At 50.8% G+C, this 25,561-nt stretch overlaps 1 protein-coding gene across 10 annotated transcripts in view; it reads left to right on the top strand.

Moving 5' to 3' along the window:
* Positions 1 to 25,561, top strand: part of LOC138764413 (platelet endothelial aggregation receptor 1-like) — a 67,490-nt gene that overhangs the window by 27,395 nt on the left and 14,534 nt on the right. For all 10 annotated transcript variants that reach the window (XM_069940300.1, XM_069940292.1, XM_069940291.1 and 7 more), the window contains 10 exons: positions 278 to 378; positions 7,713 to 7,805; positions 9,403 to 9,649; positions 10,547 to 10,655; positions 11,328 to 11,464; positions 15,284 to 15,496; positions 17,074 to 17,248; positions 22,448 to 22,568; positions 23,709 to 23,872; positions 25,140 to 25,242. In XM_069940300.1, coding sequence (XP_069796401.1) covers positions 278 to 378; positions 7,713 to 7,805; positions 9,403 to 9,649; positions 10,547 to 10,655; positions 11,328 to 11,464; positions 15,284 to 15,496; positions 17,074 to 17,248; positions 22,448 to 22,568; positions 23,709 to 23,872; positions 25,140 to 25,242 — 1,463 coding nt within the window. The remainder of the gene's footprint in view (positions 1 to 277; positions 379 to 7,712; positions 7,806 to 9,402; positions 9,650 to 10,546; positions 10,656 to 11,327; positions 11,465 to 15,283; positions 15,497 to 17,073; positions 17,249 to 22,447; positions 22,569 to 23,708; positions 23,873 to 25,139; positions 25,243 to 25,561) is intronic.

Here is a 25,561-nt window from a genome sequence, read left to right as displayed (position 1 = left end):
ACTCTCTCACTCTTTTCCTCTCTCCATCTCTTTTCTTTGCTCTCTCCTTCCCTTCTTGCTTTATCTCACTTTCCCTTTCTCTTCCCCCTCGCTCCCTCCTTTCCTTATCACTCTATCTCTCCCTCACTCACTCTCTCCTCCATGTCCCTCCACCGGCCTACCTGCTCTGTTCCCTGCTCCCTCTGATATGGAGCAGGAGGAGGAGCAGGCTACTCAGCCCCTCGATGCTGATTGACTGTTCAATAGGACCACGGGTGACCTGATCTCTGTGTCTTAGGATCACGTATCATCAGGCATACCGGCCGGGTGTGCAGACCAAGTACCGGAAGCGACCGAACTGCTGTCATGGTTATCACAACATTCATGGCGTCTGTGTGCGTAAGTAGGAAATCCATCGTAGCTGTCTCTTCGCCTCTCACACTACCAGTGGGAGTGGTGGGCTCTTCCTCTGTAACTCCCCCCCCCACCAAACTGGCCAGTCTGGGTGGGACTAACCTACATCCTGAAGAAACACAACTAAATACAGTAAAACCCCTGTTATCCGGCATTCAAGCAACTGGCAGCTTCAAGCATTGTTGGAGGATGTGAGGCAACTGAAGCACCCGGAGGACACCCACGCAGACCCGGGGAGAACTTGCAAACTCCTTTCAGGCAGTGTGGGATTTGAACCCTGGTCCAGATTGCTGGCAATGTAACAGCATCACTAACTGCGCCTCCCATTCTTTTTTTTTAAAATTTTTTATTTTTCACACCATAAATCACATTAGCCATGATATACACTATTTCTTTTTCACACATATACAGTGACTTTTTCTCCCCCCCCTTTCCTCCCAAACCACCCCCCCACACCCCCCCCTCTCATCCATTTTAGGTATACAATCTAGGTTGCATTAAGCCAGTCAGACAATGTTGTCATTCAACAAAAATACACCAGAAATTCTACTGAGTCCATTCTTTTCTTTCCTTCTCCTTCCATCAACTTAGGTAATGTTTGTCCCCGGTAGGTTTTTGCTATTGTATTTAATGTAAGGCTCCTATACTTGTTCGAATATTTCAATATTATTTCTTAACCTATATGTTATTTTTTCTAATGGAATACATTTATTCATTTAAATTTAGTAGTTTCTTCCTTTTAATTTGGTTATGTATTCCATTAATATTTAAAGACATATAGTTCAGCGTAGCCCTTTTATATTTTGTTTATCTTCTCTTTCCGTTTTTCCATCATTACCTTTCCTCCTTTTCCATTTCTGTTTTCTTATTTTCAACTCTTTATAAGACAACATTCCTACAACATCCAACATTTTCCTTATTCTCCTATTTCTATCTTATTTATCCCCAATCTCCCCTTCACCTCCTGAGTTGTCCTTTATCCCTTGTCGGACAACCACATCTCCCCTCTCCATTTGGATTTGCGAATCCACTCGCAAGCGTCAACTGATTTTGAGTGACCGCTATTTCCCCCCTCCCCGCCTCCCCCAGAAAAGATTTCACTTTTCATATGTCACAAAGGTCACTCTTTTAATTCCCTCCTTATTCTCTCTATTCCATTACCTTCCCTTATTAATTCTTGTCTATACTATCTATATTTTCCTCTAAGTACAGATACATTCATGTATGCTCATTGTCTCTATTCACTCTTATACCTCTTTACCCGCATACATATCAATCGTGATCATTTTTACTCTCATTACCCGTCTTAATCCCTCAGTCTATTTTTGTCTTTACCCACATACATATCAATCGTGATCATTTTAACTCTCATTACCCGTCTTCCTCCCTCAGTCTATTTTTGTAATTGTTCTGCAAATTTTCGTGCTTCTTCTGGATCCGAGAATAGTCTGTTTTGTTGTCCTGGAATAAATATTTTCAATACCGCTGGATGCTTTAGTATAAATTTATACCCTTTCTTCCATAAAATCGCCTTTGCTGTATTGAACTCTTTTCTCTTCTTTAGGAGTTCAAAACTTATATCTGGATAAATGAAGATTTTTTGCCCTTTATACTCCAGTGGTTTGTTGCCCTCTCTTACTTTTTCCATTGTCTTCTCCAGTACCTTTTCTCTTGTAGTATATCTTAGGAATTTTACTACAATAGATCTTGGTTTTTGTTGTGGTTGTGGTTTAGAGGCCAATACTCTATGTGCCCTTTCTATTTCCATTTCTTGCTGTAGTTCTGGACATCCTAGGGTCTTAGGGATCCACTCTTTTATAAACTCCCTCATATTCTTGCCTTCTTCATCTTCCTTAAGGCCCACTATCTTTATGTTATTTCTTCTGTTATGGTTTTCCATTGTATCTATTTTTTGAGCTAGTAGTTCTTGTGTCTCTTTAGTTTTTTTATTAGATTTCTCCAATTTCTTTTTTAAGTCTTCTACCTCCATTTCTGCTGCTACTGCCCGCTCTTCCATCTTGTCCATTTTCTTTCCCATTTCTGTTAAGGTCATCTCCATTTTATTTATTTTCTCTTCTGTGTTGTTTATTCTTTTTCTTAAATCCTTAAATTCCTGTGTTTGCCATTCTTTAAATGACTCCATGTATCCTTTAATAAGAGAAAGTATATCCTTTATCTTGCCTTTCTTTTCTTATTCTATTTCTCTGTACTCTTCCTCTTCCTCTTCTTCTTCCTCTGGGTTGGCCATCTGTTGTTTCTTTGTTGCCCTTTTCTTCTCTTCTTTCTTGTTTCCATTGTCTTCTGTGGTCTCTTCTTGCTGCAGGTGTTCTGCAGCTGTCGTTGCCGGCTGTGGAGATCGACTCCCCAGCTGGTCCCCCCTCCCGTCGGTGTGTTTTTTTTCATGCGCATTGCGCATGCGCGGTTGCGCACTTTTACTCGGCTCTGCGAGCCATTTTTGTAGTCCATTACTTACCGATCTGAGGGAGCGGGTTTTTCTCTCCGCAGCGGGCCTCTTCGGACAGGTAAGGCCTTCACCTTTTTCCTCCTTTGTCTTCTCTTCCTCTCTTCTTACCGTTGCTTTCGATTTTTCTTTTTTTGTCGCCATCTTCTTTCCACCTTTATACTCACTTTTTTGTAACTTTTATTTCTGTGCCTTTGTGTTTTCTTTTGTTTTTCCCGACTTTTCTGGAGAGGGCTGGAGTTCCCCGTCCGGCCACTACTCCATCACGTGACTCCCTCCACTGCGCCTCCCATTCTAAGGAGAGAATATCTCCACGTCAATGCAATGGCCAAGAAAGCGAACCTCAGAAGCCCAAGGAAACCTTGCATACCAAGTTTATGACAAAGTTGTATAAGACATGGGTGAGGCCAAATTTGGAGTACTGTGCACAGTTTCAGTCAAGATATCAATACAATTGTAAGATGGCAGAGGAGATTTACAAGGATGTTGCACGGACTTTGAGGAACTGAGTTACAGGGAAAGCTTAAACAGGTTAGGAATTTATTCCCTGGAGCGTAGAAGAATGAGGGAAGATCTGATAGAGGTATTTAAAATTATGAGTAAGATAGACTGAGTCGATGTAGGTCAGCTTTTTCCAATGAGGGTAGGTGAGATGGAGACCAGAGGACATGTGTTAAGGGTGAAAGGGGAAAAGTTTAGGGGTAAAATTAGGGGCAACTTCTTCACACAGAGAGTGGTGGGAGTGTGGAATGAGCTGCCAACTGAATTGGTAAATTTGGGCTCACTTTTATTTATTTTTATTTAGGAATACAGCACAGTAACGGGCCATTTTTGCCCACAAGCCCATGCTGCCCAATTAACGTCCACCCCAGTACATTTTGAATGGTGGGAGGAAATCAGAGCCCCCGGGGAAAAGCCACACAGATACGGGGAGAACATACAAACTCCTCACAGACAGCATGGGATTCGAACCCTGGTCTGGTCCCGATTGGTGACGCTAAAAAGGTGTTGCACTAACCGCTGCACAACCCATGCCGCCCCATCAAACATTTAAGAAACATTTGGACAGGTATCTGGATGAGAGAGTTAATGGAGAGCTATGGACTGAGAGAAGGTCAGTGGGAGGAGGCAGAGAAATGGTTTGGCACAGACTAGAAGGGCTGAAGAGCCTATTTTCAGTGCTGTAATGTTCTCTGGTTCTATGTCCTTTACCAACCCCTATTGATGCACCATTGAAATCATGTCAGGGCGAGGGAGAGGAACTGCTGTGCCCAAGACTGCAAGAAACTGTAGAGGACACATGTCAAACTTTGGCCCGCGGGCCAAATTTGGCCCACGATATAATTATATTTGGCCTGCAAGATCATATCAAAAATGTATTAGAGGTGGCCCGCTGGCCGCCGCGCCAGTATAGCGCATGCACAGTAACCGCTGTGTCCCAGGTGAGAGAGAGAGAGAAAAATCCTGGTCCTTGAAAAGTAGTGGTGGGTGGTTTTATAAATACGCTGTCGTGTCCCCCCGCCCACCCCCCCACCGCAGCACGGCCTGGCCGGTGTCAGGGGAAGCCAAGGTCGCTTCCCAGTGCCCGGAACCCCAGTGGCACAGCGTTTCTTGGAGCTGCAGATGGAGTCAGGACACTGGAGGGAAGATTGGGGCTCCCCGCTGGGAGATGGGGGCGCCGGCCGCCGGCTGCCCTGCGCCTTCCCACCGGACCAGCGGCGGGTGCCCGGAGTACACGTGGAGAGCGAGGCTGGTCGGGCAGGTAGGGTGGAACCCCCCGCCAATCTCGGGAGTGGCGTGGGCTGGATCGGGATTAGCCGCGCTCACCTGCTCCTCCACCGCTGACCGGGATCCCAGCACGGTCCTGAGCGCGGAGACTGCCCTGGAAAGGTCCTGGGACACCGGCACGGAAAGAAGAGCAGGGTCCATAGAACATTACAGATCAGAAACAGGCCCTTCGGCCCTTTGACTCTACCTCGTGAAAACCCAACACTGGAGAAACTCAGCGGGTTAAACCGTAGCCTTTATCCAGCAGAGAGGTACCTGACAATGTTTGGCCCTTGATCCCCCTCATCAATGTATGAGCGAAAGTCTGTGGTTCTCGTAAAAACACCAGAAGGTAGAAACTCAGCAGGTCAAAGGGGGTCCGGGAGAAACTCAGCAGGTCAAAGGGGGTCGGGAGAAACTCAGCAGGTCAAAGGGGGATCCGGGAGAAACTCAGCAGGTCAAGGGGGGTTCGGGAGAAACTCAGCAGGTCAAGGGGGGTCCGGCAGAAACTCAGTAGGTCAAGGGGGGTCCAGGAGAAACTCAGCAGGTCAAGGGGGGTCCGGGAGAAACTCAGGGGGGGCCTGACCTCGCCAGGACCGTTGCCCACTCCCCCTCCCTGCCGCAGGCCAACCCGTGATTCACGGTGACGGGGCCGCTGATCCGCCAAGATGCCGCCCTGCAGCGAGAGCCGATGCCCCCGCACTGTCGTTGTCCAACCCGATCGCCCGCAAACCCCGCCCTCCCGCACACAGGCCTGAGTAAGGATTATGAACTTTAATCTCAGGATAAAATGATCTTCCAATAGTTTCATGTCACAGTGATAAATATATTCCTGGTTAAAAATGGTCCTGCACCTGGATACAAGCTCATTAGGCATAAAACTTGAAAAGTGTATAAATCAAAGGATATCTGTACCAATGGAAAAAGGGCATGGCCAATAACCCTGCTAGAGTTCATGCCCACAATCAGTCACCCATTTGATTGTTTCTGGAATCATGTTATTCTCCCACATTCTCAATTGCCCTCAAATTTTACTATTCGACAGCACACTAGCAACATTTGACAAATCCTCTATAGAGAAATATTATTTATTGAATATTTTATTTCTCATTTGGAAAGAGTTTATCCAAAACTATTATTAAACATTTATTTTAATAAGAAAAAGTTTAACATTACATATGTTGAAAGAAGGGAAAACATGCAGATGTTGTTGTTGAAAATTTTCAAAAAATATTTAGTCTAAGTTTTTAATTTTGGCCCTCCGTGAATTTGAGTTTGACACCCCTGCTGTAGAGGGTTGTGAACGTAGCTCAGACCCTTACACTACCCATCCCTCTATCGACTCTGTCTACATCTCATTACACTCCCTCCCCTCCATCAACTCTATCTACACCTTATCACACCCCTCCCCTCCATCGACTTCATCTACAACTCATCACTCTCCTTCCCCCTCGATTGATTCCATCTAACATCATCACAGTCCTCCAGTCCATCGATTCCACCTTATCATGCCCCCTCCTCTCCATGTACTCCATCTGTACTTCATCACACCCCCTCCCCACTAACGACTCTGGCTAACCCCCACACACTCCTCCCCTAAACGGATACCATCTGCACCTCATCACACCCCCTCCCATCCATCTACTCTGTCTACACCCCCCTCCACTTCTCCACCTCTCCCCATCATCTCTCTCTTCATCACAACCCTCTCCCCTCCATCAACTCTACGTGTCATTACACCACCTCTCGCCTCCATCGACTCCACCTACAACTCGCACTGCCTTAGAAAGGCAGCCAGCATGCTAAAAGACTCACACTACCCTGGCCACACGCTCTTCATTCCCTTCCATCAAGAAGGAGATTCCAGAGTGTGAGAATGCACCCCACCAGTTTTTCTCCCGCTGTTATCAGGTTCTTGAATGGACCTCATACGAGTAATACTAAGTTGACCTCACTCTGTTTGAGCTTACTACTGCATCACCCTTAATGAGTGATCTTCTTCTCTTTGGCTTGGCTTCGCAGACGAAGATTTATGGAGGGGGTAAAAAGTCCACGTCAGCTATCTTTTGAGGGGGAGGACGTGGAGGGGGAGGACGTGGAGGGGGAGGACGTGGAAGGGGAGGACGTGGACTTGTCCTCGGGCCTGCGCAAAGGAGCTTTTAGGTGGAGTGCAGTGCGCGCAGTACTGGCCCCACCCTTTACACCCATGGTTCGTGTGCCGTGGCCAAGCAAGCTGGGACGTGGCAGCGAGGTCCTTGGGTCGTAGGTTTTATATCGGAGTGGCCTTCTCCTATGCAGGTTTCTTACCCGGGCTGGAGGGGTCTGCCTCCCCTCCTAGGTCGGTCCATACTGCCCGGACTGGGGCCTCCGCCTCCCACTCTCTGCCTGGATCGGGGCCTCCGCCTGCCTCACTCGACCGAGGCCGGGGCCGCCGTCTCCCCCTTGCTCCTGCCCGGATCTGGGCCGCCGCCGCCTACCCTTCGCCCGGACCGGGGCCAGGGCTGCCGCTGCTCTCTCTGTGCCCGGACTGGGGCCGCCGCCTCCCACTCTCTGCACGGATCGGGGCCTCCGCCTGCCTCACTCGACCGAGGCCGGGGCCGCCGTCTCCCCCTTGCCCCGATCCGGGCAGAGAGTGGGAGGCGGCGGCCCCAGTCCGGGCACAGAGAGAGCAGCGGCAGCCCTGGCCCCGGTCCGGGCGAAAGGTAGGCGGCGGCGGCCCCGATTAATGAGTGATAGACTTATTGGAAAGCACGCCACACAAACCTTTCCACTGAACCTCAGTACACCTAGCAATGAACTTAGACAGGGAGGGACAGAGGGAGGGACAATCAAAGGGTCCCAGGGAGGGAGAGACAATCTAGGGGTCTCAGGGAGGGAGGGGGACCACCAGGGAGCGAAAGAGGGAAGGACAATTGAGGGGTCCCTGGGGTGGAGAGATGGACAATCTAGGGTTCCTGGGGGAGATGGAGGGGGAGAGAGAGAGAAAAACAAAAATCTGGGGGTCCCAGGACGAGAGACACCATCCAGGGGAACTCATGGGGATGTGATGGATTGTCCTCTTCCTTGACGTAACCTCCTGCTATCTCCACAGCCCTGTGCAGTCAAGAGTGTGTCCATGGCCGATGTGTGGGTCCAGAGCAATGCCAGTGTGAACCAGGATGGCGGGGGGACGACTGCTCCAGCGGTGAGTAGGCAGAGAGACACCTGATCTTCCGTCACCTCTCCCCTCCACCTCTCCCCTATGCCTTTACCCCACTGCCCTTCCCTCTGCCCCTCCCCGGCTCTCCCATCCGCCTCTCCCCTCCACCCTCCCTTTGTCCCTCTGTCCACCTCTTCCCATCACACATCCCTACCACCCTCCCTTCCACCACTCTCATCCACCTCTCCCATCTGCTCTCCTCTTCACCTCTCCCATCTGCTCTCCTCTTTACCCCTCCCCTTTGATTAAGCCCAACAGAGCACAGCAAGATCCCACGTGGGGTGTTGGCATGGTGATTCCACCCCCAGACCCTACCCCTGCACCTGCCTTCCAATGGGGACCCCAAAGAGATTCCAGCTCACAGTGTGACACCCCACCCACCACCAGTCCTCAAGGTTTGATCTACTGCCTTCTCTCCTGCAAGCAGGGGCAGGGTAGGGAGATGGTCCTGATCTTCCTCCCCCATTCTAGGGGTACTCTTCTGGAGCCGAGGTGATGTTGGCAGGATCTTACTGTGCACTCTTGCATCCTGCCCTGTCCGAAGCGGGGCGTGGGCTGTACCACTCTTCACGCTCTCCCCCTGCCCCCGTCAAAGGCGTCAGCGAAATGCATATTGGTGACCATGCGCTCGGTCACCTAGAGGGGTAGGAGCTGCAGTGGGATTGGACAGGCCTGATTTGGGGCTGGAGTCTTTCAGCAACTGGTTCCTGGGGGAGGGGAGAGTCAGTGGGCAAGGTCCAAAGGGGATTGGTCAGGCAAACCAGAAAGCTTTTGGACAGTGTGATTCTCTCTCTTCTCTCCACATCATCTCTTCTACTTCTCTCAACCCCCACCCTCCCCTCTCCTTTTCTCCTCCTCTGCCTCTCCATCCTCTCACCCCTACAGCCCTTCCATCATCTCACCCTCTATCCTTCTCATTCTCCCTCTCCAACAACTCCTGCCCATCCCACCCTCTCACTCCTTCCCCCTCTGCTTCTACCACCTTCTTCCTCTTTCTCCCTTCTTCCTCTGGCACTGACACCTTCTCATCCCCTCTCACCTCCCTCCTTGATAACTCTGCCAACCTCTCATCCCCTCTCTAACCCCTGCCTATCCCACCCTCTCATTCTCTCAGCCCTCCCACACTGTCACCCTCTTTCCATTCCCCTTTCCACCCCACCCCTGCTCTCTGCCTCTTTTACTTACCTCTCTCTACCCCTCCTTTCCACTAACCCCTCCCCTCCACCCCTCCCACCCTCTCATGCCCTCTCTCCCTACTTCCGTCATCCTTTCTCCCCCTTCTTCCTTTCCCTCTCCCACCCTCTCATCCCATCTTTCCCCCACCACCCCTCCCACTCTCTCACCTGGTCTTTCCTCCCTCTGCCTCTGCTCTTCTCACACTCTCTGCCCTTTTCATCCTCTCCCCTCCCCTTCCAGCCTCTCATCCTCCCCACCTCTCCTACTCACCCACGCTCTCCACCCTCCCCCTCGCACCCTTCTGCCCTTTCCATCCTCTCTGCCCCCCCACCTCTTCCTCCTCTCCCCCACCCCTCCCATATTCTCATCCGCTCTCTCTGCCTGCTCTCCATCTCCCTCCCCACAGACTGCTCCCTCCAGATGTGGGGCCAGAACTGTTCGAGACAGTGTAAATGCAGGAATGGAGGAAGCTGTCATCCAGTGACGGGACACTGTTCCTGCCCCCATGGGTATTGCAACTCAACCTGCGAGGACCCCTGCCCCCCAGGATTCTATGGGCAAAACTGTCTGGAGCAGTGCCAGTGCCAGAACCGGGCCCAGTGTGACCACAGGACAGGACGGTGCCATTGTATGAAGGGAACCACAGGCGCACTGTGAGTCACTTGAGTTGCTGGAGATGTGTCCTCCATTTGATCCCATGCTCCCAACCTGACCTCTCATCCTGTCCAACCTCTCACCCCTGCCTGACCTCAACCCTCACTCACCCGATAGCCTATCCTGCCTGACCTTTCACCTCTGCTGGACCTCTCATCCCCCGCCACTCGACCTCTCACTCCTGCCCGACCTATCTTCCCTCATCCAACCACACACCCTCCCCGATCTTTCACCTCCACTCAAATCCCACGCTCTATATCTCGGTCCCCTAGCTGACCACACTGTGTGCTAAACCTATCCACCCTGCCTGACGTCTCCCCCCCCACCCCACAATCTCTTATTTGAGGGATGTGGAGGGAGCACGGGGGTGAAGAGTGGGAATGGGGGTGGGAGGTTGGGAGTGGTTGAAGTGAGAGGTTTGAGATGAAGTTGGGGTTGAGAGGTTAGGTGAAGGGTCGGGGTGAAGGATGGGACGAGGTCAGGGGTGAAGGGTGGGGGGTGAGAGGTTGGGGTAAAGGAGGAGATGAGAGGTCAAGTTGAGGGTGAGGTCAAGGGTGAAGGGTGGGGTGAAAGTGTAGGGTTATTGTGTCGGGCGAAGGATGGTGGTGAAATCCGGGATAAAGGGTGTAGATGAGAGGTTGGGGTGAAGGATGGAGGTGAGGTCTGGGGTGAAGAATGGGGTGAGAGATCAGGGTAAAGAGTGGGGGTGAGAGGTTGGGGTGAGGTGGGTTGAGGTCAGGGGTGTGTGTGAGTGGTTGGTTTGGGTGAAGTCAGGGGTGAAGGATGGGGTGATGTCAGAGAGTGACGAATGGGGGTGAGGTCGGGGGAGTAAAGGGTGGGGAGGGTGAGAGATTGGTGGTGAGGGATGACACCATTAACCCTTTGCTCTCTTCTAGCTGCCAGCTGACCTGTGAGGGGGGAGCCTGTGCCCCCCACTGCCCCTGTCAGAATGAGGGAGCCTGCACCCTGGAGGGAGGGGCCTGTCACTGCCGCTCTGGGTGGACGGTAGGTGGGAATGGGGTCCTCACACCACCCCCTCAGTCCCCTTGCTCTTTGTCACTTCTTTCCCTCACTCTCCCTTCATGCCCCTCATTCCTTCCCTTTTCTCCCCTTCATTCACTCTCTCACATCCCCCTCACACCTCACTAACACCCCCTCACCCCTTCACTCCCCTCCACACCACTTCACTCCCCCCTTCACTCCCCATTGCTTTCCTTCACTCCCCCTCATTCCCTCCCTCACTACCCCACCCTCATTCCTCCCTCCCTTCCCTTGCCCCTCCCCTCACACTGTATCAGTCCCCTCACTCTCCCTTATTCTCACTCTCACTCTTCACTCATTCTCTCTCTTCTTCACCCCCTCCTCCCTCCCTCACCCCCTCCCACAACCCCCTCCTCCCCTTTCCCCTCACTTCATTCCTCACCCCTCCCTCACTCCCCCTCAGTCCCACTTTCTCGGTCCCTCATTCTCCCTTCACTCCACCCTCCTTCATTCCCCTCCTCATCCCAGCACATGCTCCTCCACCTCTCCACCTACCTCTCCTCCCTCACTCCTTTAATCACTCCCCCTTCTACCTCATTCTTCTCCTTCATCCCCCTGCCTCCAACACCCGCTCCTCCCTTCACTATTGGTGGACAGAGATCTAATGCCTTTCTCTTCCCCCCTCCTTGGGATTAGGGGTCCGTCTGCACACAGCCCTGCCCCCCGGGCACTTTCGGAGTCAACTGCAGTGGACAATGTCAGTGCCACAATGGTGGAAAGTGCCATCACGCCACAGGACGTTGCCTCTGCCTTCCTGGCTACATGGGGGACAGGTGAGGGTTTTACCAGGGAGGGGGTTCAGTGAGGGACAGGTGGCAGTATGAGATGTGGGTGGGGGTGGGGTAAGGGATGGTGTAGGGGATGTGGTGGGGATGGGAGATGTAGTTTTGTGTGGGGGATATGTGGAGCAGGGGAATGGGGTGAGGTGAGGGCTGAATGGGGCTGAAGGACAACGTAGGGGAGAGGGTCGGCTGGGGTATGGGTGGTGAGGATGGAATGGGTGGGGGTGGGGGTGAGGGATGGGAAGTGGATGGGTGGGGAAAGGGATGGAATGTGGAGGTAGGTGAGGATGGGCAGGGTTTGGGGTGGGGGATGGGTGGGGAAAGGGATGGAATGTGGGGGTAGATGAGGATAGGGGACAGGGTTGGGGTGAGGGATGGGTGGGGGAGGGTTGGAGAATGACACGGTGAGAGATTGGGTGTTGGTGGATGGGTGGGGTGAGGGATGGGTGGGGGAGGGGAGGAGTGAGGGATAAGGATGGGGTGAGGAGTGTGGGTGGGGTTGAGGGTCAGGGAGTGGGAGGGGGTAAATGGGGGTGGGGATGAGGGATGGGGATTGGGTGGTGAGGGACAGAGGGGTGATCGGGAAGGGTGGGGTGGAGCAGAGGGGCAGGATGCAGTGATCACCAGGGGGTGGGGATGAGGAGTTGTGCTCTACAGGCAGTGGGGAAGAGGGAAGGGGTTGGTGGACAGGAGGAGTGGAGGAGAGAGACATTGTGGGTGGGGGTGAGGTAGGAACGGGGATGGGATGAGGGACAGGAAGGGACGATCAGGTGTAGGTGGGGCCCAGTGAGTTGAGAAGGGTGGAGAACAGGGAGCAAGGAATATGTTGGAATGGGATAGGTTTGGGTGAGGCACAGGAATGGGAACCTGACAGTGGAACTGGGGTGTTGTCATCTCTTAGGAGTGGGTTTGGATTTGGATTTAGGATTGGGATAAGTTTCTGGGTTAGGATCACGAATGGGTTTGGGATTGAGGTTGGGACCATGTTGGGGTAGAGTTGGGGATTCGAGATTAGAATTAGGATTGGGTTGGGGATTGGGATCAGGTTTGGGATTGGCAATGTGTTTGGGGTTGGATCAGACTCTGGGTTTTGGATAGAATCAGAATTGGATGGGATTGGTTTCAGGATTGGTTTTGGAATATGGTTTGGATTTGACATTGGAATTGAGAGTGAATTTGGGATTGGAATCAGAATTGGGTTTGGGATACAGATTGGCTCTGGGATTAGAATGGGGATTGGAATCAGGATTGGGTTGGGATCGGGATTTGGTTTGGAATATGGATTGAGTTTGAGATTGGATAGGTTTGGAATGGGGATTCGATTTGGAGTTGGTATCGGGTTTGGTATTGGGATGCGGAGGATGGGATGCTATGATGTGTTCAGAATATGTTGAGGCAGTTGTTGGGGCGGGGACAGGATGCGGTGTCTACCCTCCCCATAGGTAGGAAGTGAAAGGTTCATCCCGGATCCTGTACCCATCCCTGGGCCAGTAGAGATCAGGAAAGTGCTGAAGAGGTGGTGGTTTCTGGAGGGGTAAGATGAGGGGTTGCGACGATAGTATGGTGTTAGGGTACTAGGGTAGGGATATGGTCAGTGATGTGGTGGCTGGGAGGATTGGGTGTTGGGCTGGGGTGTTGGGGTGTTGTGTGCTGTGGAGTAATTTGCAGGGTGTTGATGTTGGGTGCTGCACTGTAAAGCATTGTTGGGATGTAAAGGTGTGAAATGTTGGGACATTTAAAGCGCATTACAGGGTGTTGAAGGTTAGGTTGAGTGGCGTTGCAGGTGTTAGGTTGGAGTGTTACATGTCTGGTCAGGGTGTGGCAATAGAACATAGAACATTCCACCACAGTACAGGCCCTACGGCTCAAGATGTTGTGCCGAAATGTGGCAACCTACTCAGCTTTTTTCTCTTTAATCCTCCCACCCATCTCCAACTATGACTTCAGCCTTTGGTCCTTCGCCTGCCTCTTCTTCCGTCCTACTCTTTCCTCCCCTCGACCTTTTTATTTAGATGCCTGCATGATTTTTGCTTGTACCTGGAAGAAACACATGAGTCCAAAACATTGCTTACCCTTTGCTTCCTATCGACTGAGTTTCTTCAGCATTTTTCTGTATTGCACTGCAATCCCAGTGTCTGCAGACTTTTCTGTTTAACTCCACAATCTAATCCTTCCCAACCTCATACCCATAACCATCTATTTTTCTTCCATCCTTGTGCCTGTCTTTTGAATGTCCCTATTGTACCAGCCTGCACCCCTGGCAATGGCTTCCAGGCACCCACCACTCTCTTTGTAAGTAAATGAATCTCTGATACCTCCCTTAAACTTTCCTCCACTCACCTTAAATTGATGTCCACTGGCTGTCCACCAATCTAAGCCCCTAAGCCCCTTTCACACTTGCCCATGATCCCAGGACATCAATCAGCCTTTAAAGTGATAAGTGTGAAAGCAAAATCTGCTTAATGCCGGCGTCAAATGACGTCATCTCATGCTGGGGATTGCCAGCCTCGACCCTTAGTACAATCCCTGGTGTCTGCAGATCAGGCAAGTTTGAAAAGGTCAGGCACTTCCTATTAAAGGTAGAACAGACCAAACGCCGGGGATAAACTCTTGCAAGTGAGAGAGCGTTCAGTGTCCCAGTTAGGAGTGGTCTAGTGTGAAATGCCAAACCCCCATTCCTATCCCAGGACACTGAACGGCCCATTTACTGGGATGGAAGTGTGAAAGGGGCTTTATATTCCTTTATTTGTCACCTCTCATCCTTCATCGCTCCAAAGAGAAAATCTTAGCTCTGTAAATATTGCTTTATAAGCTACATTCTCCAATACAGGAGTAAACCTCCTCTTCACCTTCTCTGAAGCATCTACATCCTGTCACAAGGTGACCATGAATGAAAGGGTAAGCATATGAGGAAAGATTGTGGATTCTTGGACTGTATCCGAAGTACAATGGTGGGGGGGGGGAGGGGGGGAACACCTCATTAGTGGCATTTTGAATGCTGAAAGGCCTGGACAGAGTAGATGTGGCAAGGATGTTCCCCATGGTAGGGGAGTCTAGGACAAGGGGGCGCAACTTCAAGATAAAAGAGATCCGGTAAAATTTATTTTGTCAGAGGATCAAGAGTCTGTGGAACTTGTTGCCACAGGTGCCCATGGAAGCGAGGTCATCAGGTGTTTTTAAGGTAGAGATTGACAGGTAATTAATTAGTCAGGACATCAAGAGTTATGGGGAGAAAGCCAGGGAGTGGGGCTGAGTGGGAGGATAGATCAGCTCTTGATTAGAATCATGGAGCCAATCCGATGGGCTGATTGGCCTACTTCTGCTCCTATATATTGTGATCTTGTATCCAGAACTGATATTATTGGGTGTTGGGTCAGACTTATGGGGTTGTTGCAATGTGTTGCAGGTTGAAGGATGTTGGGATGAGGTGTTAGGTGGAGGTGTTGCTAGGCTTCGGTTTAGCGTGTAGCAGTGTGTTGCTGGGTATTGAGAGGTGTTGAAATGGGGAGTAGTAGGTAACCCAGTAAGTTACTGGGTTGGAATGTTCAGGGTCAGGTTGGAAGGTTGCAAGGATGTTGTTGGGTCTGAACATTCAGGACGCTGGTGAGGGTGTTGGTTGTTGAAGGATGTTGGATTAGGATCAGGTTATGTCAGTGCTTTTGGGGTTAAAAATTGTATTGATGGGTTGTTCAGGGCTGGGTCAAGTTGTTGCTGGGTCAGGGTGTTGCTGGGTCAGGATGTTGCTGGGTCGGGTCGGGGGTTGCAGCATCAGGGCCCTGCACCCGGACTAACCATTGCCCTGCCCCACAGGTGCCAGGATGACTGCCCCCATGGCCGGTACGGACTTAACTGCACACAAACCTGCGACTGCCTGAACCAGGCCCGCTGCATGCCCGTGGATGGATCCTGCCTGTGCAGGCATGGTTTCCAGGGCAACGACTGCGGCCAGCGACTGTGCCAGGATGGGCTGTACGGGAACGAGTGTAACAGGCAGTGTCTCTGTCACCCCACACACACCCAGAGGTGCGGATCAGGGTCAGAGAGTGGGGTAGGTGGGGGCAGTTCCCTGGTAAACTGGGAGAGAAAGACCACTTGGCCCATCACCCCTGTGCTGGACCTTTCACACCCCAACCCCTCTAGGACCAGGTTCCATTGTTTTCCTGTAATTGACCTTAATAACCCCGTCACACCTCACACTGTTCCTGAGATCGTTTGTCTGGGAACTGCTCAGGTATCTCTGGACTACACTGTTTGAGGTGCTGTGACACAGGTTGCCCTGGTTCTGCAGGTTGAGGCACTGTGTCACGGCTCCAGATACTTGCGCTCGATCCCCACCTCTGCCACTGTGTGCTTGTGTTTTGTGTGTGTGCGCACAAGTGTGTGTGTGGAGGGAATGTGTGTGTCTTTGCACACATGTGTGAGTGTGTATGTGTGTCTGTGTGTGTGTTTATGTGTGAATGCATAAGTGTGTGTGTGTATATCCATGAGTAGGTGTGTGTGCGTGTGCAGTTTGCATATTCTCCCTGTGACCTGGTCAATTCCAACCCCAGGAGCTCCAGTTTCCAGCCACAGTAGGGTTGGAGGGGATAGGGGTGGGGTTAATCAGCCACTGAAAATTTCCCCATCCTCGGGTGTGGGTGAGAGGGTGGAATCCAGTGTGAGATGATGGAAATATGCAGGGAATATAGTAGGATGGGTGTTAGATGGGCAGTTGGTGGATTGGCACAGACTCCGTGGGCTGAAAGGACTGTTTCTGTGCCGTCTCTACAGTCACTGATCTATGGCTTTCTCTCTCCCTGTCTTCAATCTTCTTTTTCTCTCTCTTCTCTTCCTCACTTCGATCTCCCATTCCCTCATTCTCTCCCACTCTCTTGCTCCCTCCTCCCCTCCCCCTCTCCCCTCCTTCACCACTCTCCTCCCCTCTTCCAAAAGCCCTCTTCCTCCACTCCCTTCCCCTTCCCCTCTTTCTTTATCCTATCATCTATTCCCCACCCCTTCTCCCCTCCCTCCCTCTTCTCTCTTACTCATCTTCCCCTCATCCTTTCCCCACCCTCATTCCTCATCTCTCACCCACCTTTCACTGTCTCCCACCCACCCCCTCCCCTTCTTCATCATCCTCCCTCCCTTCTCAACCCTTCACCCCCTCTCCCTTCATCCACAATTCCTCTCCCCTCCAACTTCTCCTCTTCTCTGTCCTCTCTTGAACCTTCCCTCCCCCTCCCCATTCCCCCTCCTCTCTCAAACCCTCCTTCCTTTTCCCCACCCTCTGTCTTCTCTCCCATTCTCTACCCCTTACCCCACTCTCCCTTTCCTTACTCTCGCTCTCCCCTTCTCCATCCTCTCTCCAACCCTCCCTCCACACCCACTTTTTCTCTCTCTCTCCTACCCTCCTTTCCCCCTCCTCTCCCTCACTCCCTTTTCCCTTTTCTCTCCCTTACCCTATTCCCTCCCCTCTCTCCCATCTATCTTCCCCCATTCTCTATCTATCCATCTCCCACCCTCCCTCTCTGTCCTCTCCCCACCCACCCTTCCCCCACTCTACTCTCCATATTTCTCTTTCCCTCCTTTCCCTATTCCCACTGCTCTCTCCCTTCCCACAGCTGCCATCCGATCACGGGGCTCTGTTCCTGCCTGCCCGGTTGGATTGGCCCCAATTGTAATGAGACTTGTCCCTCAACCTTGTATGGCCTGGGCTGCCTCAACCCCTGCCTGTGCCTGAACGGAGGAAGCTGTGACCCAGTTACAGGGCAGTGTGCCTGCACCCCTGGTTACACGGTAAGAATCCCTTGGGGACAATGAACACCAGTGAGAAGGTAGAAAATCAGCCATTCAACTCTGGCTGATGGGTGCCCCCTACGGTTCGAGATTGTGATCACAGAGAGGGGGCAACTGCCTTCTCCCCTCCAACCCTGTGTTCCTCGGGAGGAGTCCTTACTGCCACTTAGCAAGGGGGGAGCTTAGTTCTGTGCCTGATCTCAGGGGTGTGTGATGGGACAGTGTGGAGAGAGTTTCATTCAGTGTCTGACCCCTAGAGTGTGTGATGGGAGCTTCACTGAGGAAATGTTGGACTGTTCATAATCCTCTCTATGGAGAATGGGTACAGAGCATTCTGAGAGGGGAGGGAGAGCACCCAGAAGTCTTGGTTGGAAGGGAGATGTGTTCCTGCAGAATGAGTTCAGGGAGCTCAGTCGTAAGTTAGCACATACAACGTCTAATGTTGTGATCTCAGGATTACTCACTATCCAACGTACTGGTGAGACAATAAACAGGGAGAGTGTACAAGTTAATGTGTGGTGAAGCCGGTGGCCGGGTAGGGATTTGATACCTGGCTCTCTTCCAGGGATGATGGGACATTTAAAAGAGGGACAGGTTGCACCTAAACTGGAAGAGGACCAATATCATAGAACATTACAGCACTGTACTAGCCCTTCGACCCACGATATTATGCTGAACCATATATACCTACCAAAAAAAAATCCTTCCTACCTCAACGCTCTATTTTTCTTTTCATCCATGCGCCTGTCTAAGAGTCTCTTAAATGCCCCTGTTTCCATCCTCCATCATCACCCTTGCCAATGCATTCCAGACACCTCAACTCTCTGTGTAAAAAAACATACCGCTGATGTCTCACTTAAACTTCCCTCCCTTCACTTTGTACAGATGTCCTCTGGTGTTTGCTACTCCCTACCTGGGAAAAAAATGCTGATCTATACCTCTCATAGTATTGTATTAAGTCACCTCTCATCCTTCACTCCAAAGAGAAAAGTCTAACCTTGTTTCATAAGACATATTTTCCAATCTAGCCAACATCCTAGTAAATCTCTGCACCTTCTCCACAGCTTCCACATTCTTCCTGTAATGAGGTGACCAGAACTGAACACAAATTTCGAATGGTTCACCAGAGATTTGTAGAGATGCATCCCATAGGCCTTCACAACTGTTCTATCAACCTGCATGGCACCATTAAAACTTCTGTGGATTTGGATCCAAGGTCTATCCTTCCTGTCTGTGGGATTATGCTCCTCTCCCTGCCCATCACACCCCCACCCCACCATTTTGTTCAGACTCCTGCTTTCATTTTCCCCATCCCTTGCTGAAGGGGCTCAAGCCCAAAACATTGGTTATGTATCTTTATCTTTGCTCTATAAAGGACACTATTTGAACTGGCGAGATTCTCCAGCACCGTGTTTTTACTTCAAACAAGGCATCTACAGACTTTCGTATTTTAATTCTTTTTTTTCCCTTTGCTTTCAAGCAAGGTACGGAGAGAGATGCGCTTGGGCCTTATAGAAAAGTTCTAAATTGAGGGATGAAAATTATGACAAGATCGTACAGGAGCTTGGTGGAGTGAACCAGGAGCAGCTGTGATTGGGCAAGTCCAAAGCTGACAGGTGGGAGTTGTTTAGGGTCCAACCAATTAGAGTCCAGGACCAGCATGTTCCCGTGTGTAGGAAGGACAGGATGGCAAGGAGATGGATGTGGACAGTGATGGGGAGCAGGATGTGGGGAATGCTCATATGTTGGGGCATTTTGAGATCAAGAAAGAGTGTGGTGCTGTGTCTTTTGAGGTGCATGAAGGTGAACAAGTTCCCAGGGCTAGATGGAATATATTCCCAGAGATTAATACATCGATTGCTGGGTCTGTGACAAAGATCTTTGCGTCCTCACTTGCGACAAGACAGGTGCCAGATGACTGGAGTATGGCTAATGCTGTACCTTTGTTCAAGAGGGTTTAGAAATAATCCGGGAGATAAACAGGCAGTAGGACCATAAGATATAAGAGCAGGAGTAGGCCAATTGGCCCATCAAGTCTGCTCTGCCATTTCTCCCAATTTACTCCCCTGCCTTCTTTCGGTAGGGAAACTATTGGAAAGAATACTTTTCTTTGGGGATAGGATTTATGCACATTTAGAAGGTCATGGTCAGATTAAAGACGTGAGTATTTTTTGAGGAGGTGACCAAAGTGGTTGTTAAAGGTAGGGCAGTGGATGTTGTCTGTGTGGACTTCAATAAGGTTGCTCAGAGCAGGCTGATCCAGAAGGTGTAGATGCATGGGATCCACGGTGAGTTGAATTTGCTGGTACTTAGAAGATAGAGGGCAGTGGTGCAAGGGTGTTCAGGGTGGAGTTCCGTAGCCAGTGATGTTCCGTGGGGATTGGAGTTGATTGTGATATACGTGAATGATCTGATGATAAAGCAACTGAGTGGATGACCAGGTTTGCAGATGATACCAAGGTTGGTGGAGTGGACAGTGCAGAGGGCAATCGCAGAATACAACTGGATCGAGATCAGTTACAGATATGAACATTACAGCACAAAAACAGGCCCTTCAGACCTTCTAGTTTGTACAGAATTATTACGCTGCCTAGGCCCACTGAACTGCACTCAGTCCATATCCCTCCACACCCCTCCCATCCATGTACCTGTCCAAATTGTTCTCAAATGTCAAAATTGAGCCTGCAAACACCAATTCACCTGTTAGCTTGTTCTATGTTCTCATGACTCTGTGTGAAGGAATTCCCTAGTTGTTCCCTTTAAACTTTTCCCTTTTCACCCTTAACCCCAACCTACTTAGATTTACTCTATCTATAACCCTCATCATTTTAAATTTCTTTGTCATATCTCCCCTCCTTCTTCTGTGCTCCAGGGAATAAAGACTTAACCTTTCCCGGTAACTCATTTTGTTCAAGTCCCAGCAACATCATTATATTACCTCTTCTACATTCTTTCTATCTTATTGATATCCTTCCTGTAGTTTTGTGACCAAAACTGCACACAATAATCCAAATTTGGCCTCAGCAAACTTCATCACAACTTCCCGACTCCTATACACAGTATTTTGATTTATGAAGGTCAGTATGCCTTCACCATACTATCTACAGGTGACATCAGGATACTATGTATCTGTATTCCCAGATCCCTGTGTTCTACTGCGCTCCTCAGTGCTCTACTGTTTATCCTGCAAGCCCCACTCTGGTTTGTCCTACCCAGATTAAATTCCCATCTGTTAGCACAACACAGTCACAGCACCAGAGAGCTGGGTTCAAATCCGGTGCTGTCTGTAAGGAGTTTGTATATTCTCTGTGTGTTTGTGTGGGGTTTCCCCCAGCTGCTCTGGTTTCCTCCCGCTTTCCAAAACATATGGGGCTGTAGGTTAATTGGGTGTAAATGAGTGGCATGGGTTTCAATGGCCAGAATCCATTTCTACTGTGTCATAAACTTTAAAAATATGTCAGGGGAAATGTGTGCAGTTAATGGCAGGACACTTAAAAGTACTGATGTGCAGAGTGACCTGGGGGTTCAGGTCATTGAAAGTGACCAGAAAAGTAGGTAGGGTGGTAAAGAAGGCATATGGTATGCTTGCCTTCATTAAGTACAAGAGTAAGGAAGGACTGAGGAGGTTCACCAGGTTTATTCCAGGGATGAGGGGTTTAGCCTATGAGGAGAGATTGAGTTGTCTGGGACTGTACTCGCTGGAATTTAGAAGAATGAGAGGGGATCTTATAGAAACATACACAATTATGAAAGGCATAGATAAGTTAGAGGTAGGTAAGTTGTTCCCATTGGTAGGTGAAAGGAGAATGAGAGGACATAGCTTCAAGATACACGGGAGTAGATTTAAGACGGAGATAATGAAGAACTGCTTTTCCCAGAGGGTGGTGAATTCGCTGCTCATTGAAGTAGTGGAGGTGACCTCAGTAAATATATCTAAGATGAGGCTGGAGAGATTTTTGCATAATAGGGGAATTAAGGGACATGGAGGCAGGTCAGTGGAGATGAGCCGATCATCAGATCAGCCACGATCACATTGAATGGCGATGGGCCGGATGGCCGACTCCCACTCCTACTTCTTATGTTCTGGTGTTCTTTTTAAAATATTTTTATTGATATTTTACAATGAAAAATTGAACAATACAGTTATGAAATGTGCTACAAGATCAGAAAAAAAGTTACAATAATGATTACAAGTTCCAAAGGACACTCGAGATAATAAAATTATACATAACAAAAAAAAATAGATTTATAAACCCCTTCCCCTTAGCAAGGTTGAAGATTAGTAGTCATGAACCCAGGTGGCACAGTCTTGGAGAGGGACAACACAACGCGAAGATTCCAGATTAACACTAAATCTTAAGATTATGGTAAGAATGAACTCTGTATCATTTGAAATTTAATATTTGAGTTATTAACCACATATCTAATTTTTATTTATGATTTTCTAAACTCAAATAGTTATCAACATTATTTCAGTGTCAATGTTAACAGTATCTGCATCGACTACAATTATCCATTTTATACAGTTTTCTGCAGAGTTCAAGCTCTTTTCATCTCCACCACCCCCCCCCACAACATTCAAGACACTCACAACAAAGGTACAAGATGTCTATCAGGGGTTTATGGGTTTGTCTTGGGCATGGCGGCCAGTGCACAGACTGTTTTCTTCTCTTGTCGGCCAGTGCTCAGACTGTTTCCTTCTCTTGTCTTTTCCTGTTGGGATGATTTGGAAATACCCCGCATTGAGGGTTACAGGGAAAAAGCCGGGTAGTGAGGCTGAGTGGGAGGATGGTCAGCTCATGATTAGAAAGGCAGAGCAGGCTTGATTGGCGGACTTCTGTTCCTATATCTTGCGATCTTTTGAACTATTTTACACGGGGAGCAGTGGGTGCCTGGAATGGGCTGTCAGGGGTGGTGGTGGAGGCAGGTACAGTCGTGGTGTTGGAGGCAGGTACAGTCGTGGTGTTTCAGAGGCTTTTGGACGGACTCGGGATGATGAAGGGGATGGAAGGATGGTCTGACAAGTGCAGGCACTGGAGTTGAACATTGTGTTTCGGTGTGTATGCATGTATATATTCTCTTGTCCAGAACAGACTCTAGGCCGAAGGTGATGTTCCCATGCAGGGCAGCTCCACGTTCCGCGGAACCATGTCCCGTGGCCATCCCGGCACTGCTTTTCATCTGTGGCTTTCTCCTCAGGGTGACCACTGCTCCGAGCTGTGTCCGCCATGGACCTATGGGCTGCAGTGCTCCTCGATCTGCCAGTGTCAGAATTCAGCCTTTTGCTCTCCCGTGGATGGCTCCTGCCGGTGTCTCTCAGGTGACGGGCCCAGGGGGCGTCAAATGGTGTTCAGTGCTGGTGGAGGAAGGGCTCTGCTCCCCAGAGATGGATAACAGGACAGACGTGTGGGTGGGAAGGGCTCGGGGCTATAGACCAAGGGCGGCTAGGCTGGCATGAACGTGTTGGGCCGATGGGCCTGTTGCAAGCCTCGGCTTCCAGATTGTGAGGGTATGAAGGGCAACAGGGAGACTCCCAGCTCTGATGGCAATGACCTTTCCCCCACCCACACCCCTGATACTGGGTCTTGCTGCCCGAGGCAGAGAGAGATTCCCTCTAGGTCCCTGAATGGGGGAGGTAGCCGGTCAGCCGGTGGATGGGCCGAGTTCACAGTCTCCAGGCAGACCAGGGTTCAAGATCTCTGGGTGGGCCTGGGGTCATTTGAGGTCATGGTTTCTGGGTGGGTTGAGGTCGTGGAAGGGTGGCCCCAGGATGTACTTGAGGTCATGGGGAGGTCAAGATCTCTGGGTGATCAGAGGGTCATGGGGAGTTCATGGTCCCTGGGTGGGCCAGGGGGTCACTAGGGAGTTCACAGTCTCTGGGTGGGCCAGGGGGACATGGGGAAGTCAGCCCCTGGGTAGGCTGGAGTCAAGGAAAGGTTGGTCCCTGGGGTGAATCAAGGTCACAGAGAGGTTGGTCCATGAGTGGGTCAGGATCAAGGAGAGGTTGGTCGTTGGTTGAATCGGAGTCGAGGGGTTGGTCCCTAAGTGAATCGGGGTCACAGAGAGGTTGGTCCCTGAGTGGGACAGGGTCACAGATAGGTCAGTCCCTGAGTGGACTGGGGTCAAGGAGAAGTTTGTCTCTGGATGGGTTAGAAGTCACGGGGTCGATCCCTCAACCCCTGGGTGGGCTGGGGGTCAGGTAGAGGTCAGCCCCTGGGTGGATCGGAGTCGGAGATTAGGCTAGGTAGGCAGAATGGCTTGTTCGCATACTGGGTGGATCCGAACTGACTGATGCTGAGGGAGTAAGTGGTGAAGATGGTCAGGTCACTCTTTCATTCCACGCCGATGTGGGTGTGGGACCCTCTGTGGGCTGGGATGGGTAGGGTTCATTGGCCCGGGTGGTGTATATCCCTTGTTCTCATTGGCTGAGGCTGCTCTGACTCTGCTCCCCCTCCCTCAGGATGGACAGGACAGGGCTGCACCATTCCCTGCGCTGAGGGGCTCTGGGGCCCCCAATGCTCCAACAGCTGCCGATGTGCCAATGGTGCCAACTGCAACCCCTCCAATGGCACGTGTGCCTGCAGTCCAGGCTGGCACGGGCCCAGCTGTGAGCTCCAGTGTCCGGTGAGTTCATGACCCAGCCCTGATTGCAGGGGACACTGGGGCATTGTGTGAAGTGAGGCCACACTGGGGGTGGTGGGAACCCTGGGAATGGTGGGACATGTGGAGCATTGCATCCTGGAAAGGGTGAGACATTGCGTGGTGCCCTTGGGCAGTGTGGGATACAGGGAGCAGTGCACTCTGGGAAGTATGGGTTACTTGGAGCAATCCCCTTGTGAAGTGTGGGATACAGGGAACAGTGCACACTGGGAAGCGAATACAGGGTGCAGTGTATCCTGCAAATTGTGGGGTACAGGGAGCAATGTATGCTGGGAAGGGTGGGATACAGGAAGCAGTGGATTCCAGGAAGCGTGGGATACAGGGAGCAGTGTGACCTGAGAATTGTGGGATACAGGGAGCAGTGCAACTTGGGAATTGTGGGTTACAGGGGGGCACTGACAATGTATTTGGGAAGGCAGAGTTGATATCGAACAACGATAGCAGTGGAGTCAGGAGCAGATCATTGCATTCGGGGCATTGAGAGGGGAGTGGGTGAAGGACACAGTTTGAGCTACATCAGGAGATGCAGGTGGTGGTCTCTGAGCCTGGGGAAGGCATGTCGGGTCTTAGTGGGACAGCAGCACTCAATGTCCAGGCCTGGAGATTGTGGGGATATGCCAAGATGCCCTGGGCTTGTAGCATGTTGCAGGGATTTCCTTGGTGATTGTGGCATGTGATGCTGTTCCCTGGGGGATTGCAGGTTGTGGAGGGTAGCCCTGTGGCATTGTGGGGTTCTCTGGGGGATTATGGGATATGCTGGGTGCCTCAGGGGATTGTGAAATGTAGCGGAGTGTCCCAGAGAATTTTTGGATGCGCTGTGGTGTGTCCCGGGGGATTGTGAGATGTGGCGAGGTGCCCTGGTGGATTGTGCAATGTGGAAAGGTGCCCCTCGGAATGATAGGATTTGGTGGTGTGTCGCAGGATTGTGGCATGTGGCTTGGTATCCAGGGATTGTGGGATGTGACGGTTTTCTCTGGGGGGGATTGTGGAATGTGGTGGGGTTCCCTGGGGCATTCTGGATGAGCGACTGGACTGCCACTCGATCCGAATTCCCTTCCTGCCCCCCAACCCCAGAGAGCTGGCTCCCTGGGCCCTGGGGACAGGAGATTGACGACTCCTCCAGGGACCGTGTTCTGAGGTGGGGTGGCAGGGCCAAGCCAGCAGCGTCTCAGTGAACTGAATGGACCAATCTTGGGCTTTAAGCATTGACGGAGCTCCTCATCTCTTTCAGGAACATTTGTTTGGCCCCAACTGTGAAAAAGAGTGCAGCTGTGACAGTGCAAAGAGCTGCGACCCCATCTCCGGCCTCTGCCACTGTCCGCCAGGATGGATGGGTACGTCCATCCCCCGGTGACCTGTGAACCTGGGCTCAGCTTTAAAAGGGAACGCGAGAGGTCAGGGTGCAGCCAGACATTTAGGGAATGATCTCACAGTCCACTTAACATCACACCAGCTTACTTCTCAAACGGTCGACAGTCAGTTTAATAGAGAACTGTTTCAAGTGGTCTACTGCCTATTTTAGCAACACTCCAGTCCATTGAACAGAACTCTGTTTCAAACAGTCTCCAGATCTATTTAACATCACACTGTTTCAAACAGTTGACTTTATTTAACAGCACCATTGACAGGGTCTTTTTTAACAATGCACATTTT

Source organism: Narcine bancroftii, chromosome 5 (genome assembly GCF_036971445.1).
Source record: "Narcine bancroftii isolate sNarBan1 chromosome 5, sNarBan1.hap1, whole genome shotgun sequence".
Taxonomy (NCBI): Eukaryota; Metazoa; Chordata; class Chondrichthyes; order Torpediniformes; family Narcinidae; genus Narcine; species Narcine bancroftii.
Note: the sequence above shows the minus strand (reverse complement) of the source record. Positions and strands in the feature narration are given on the sequence as shown.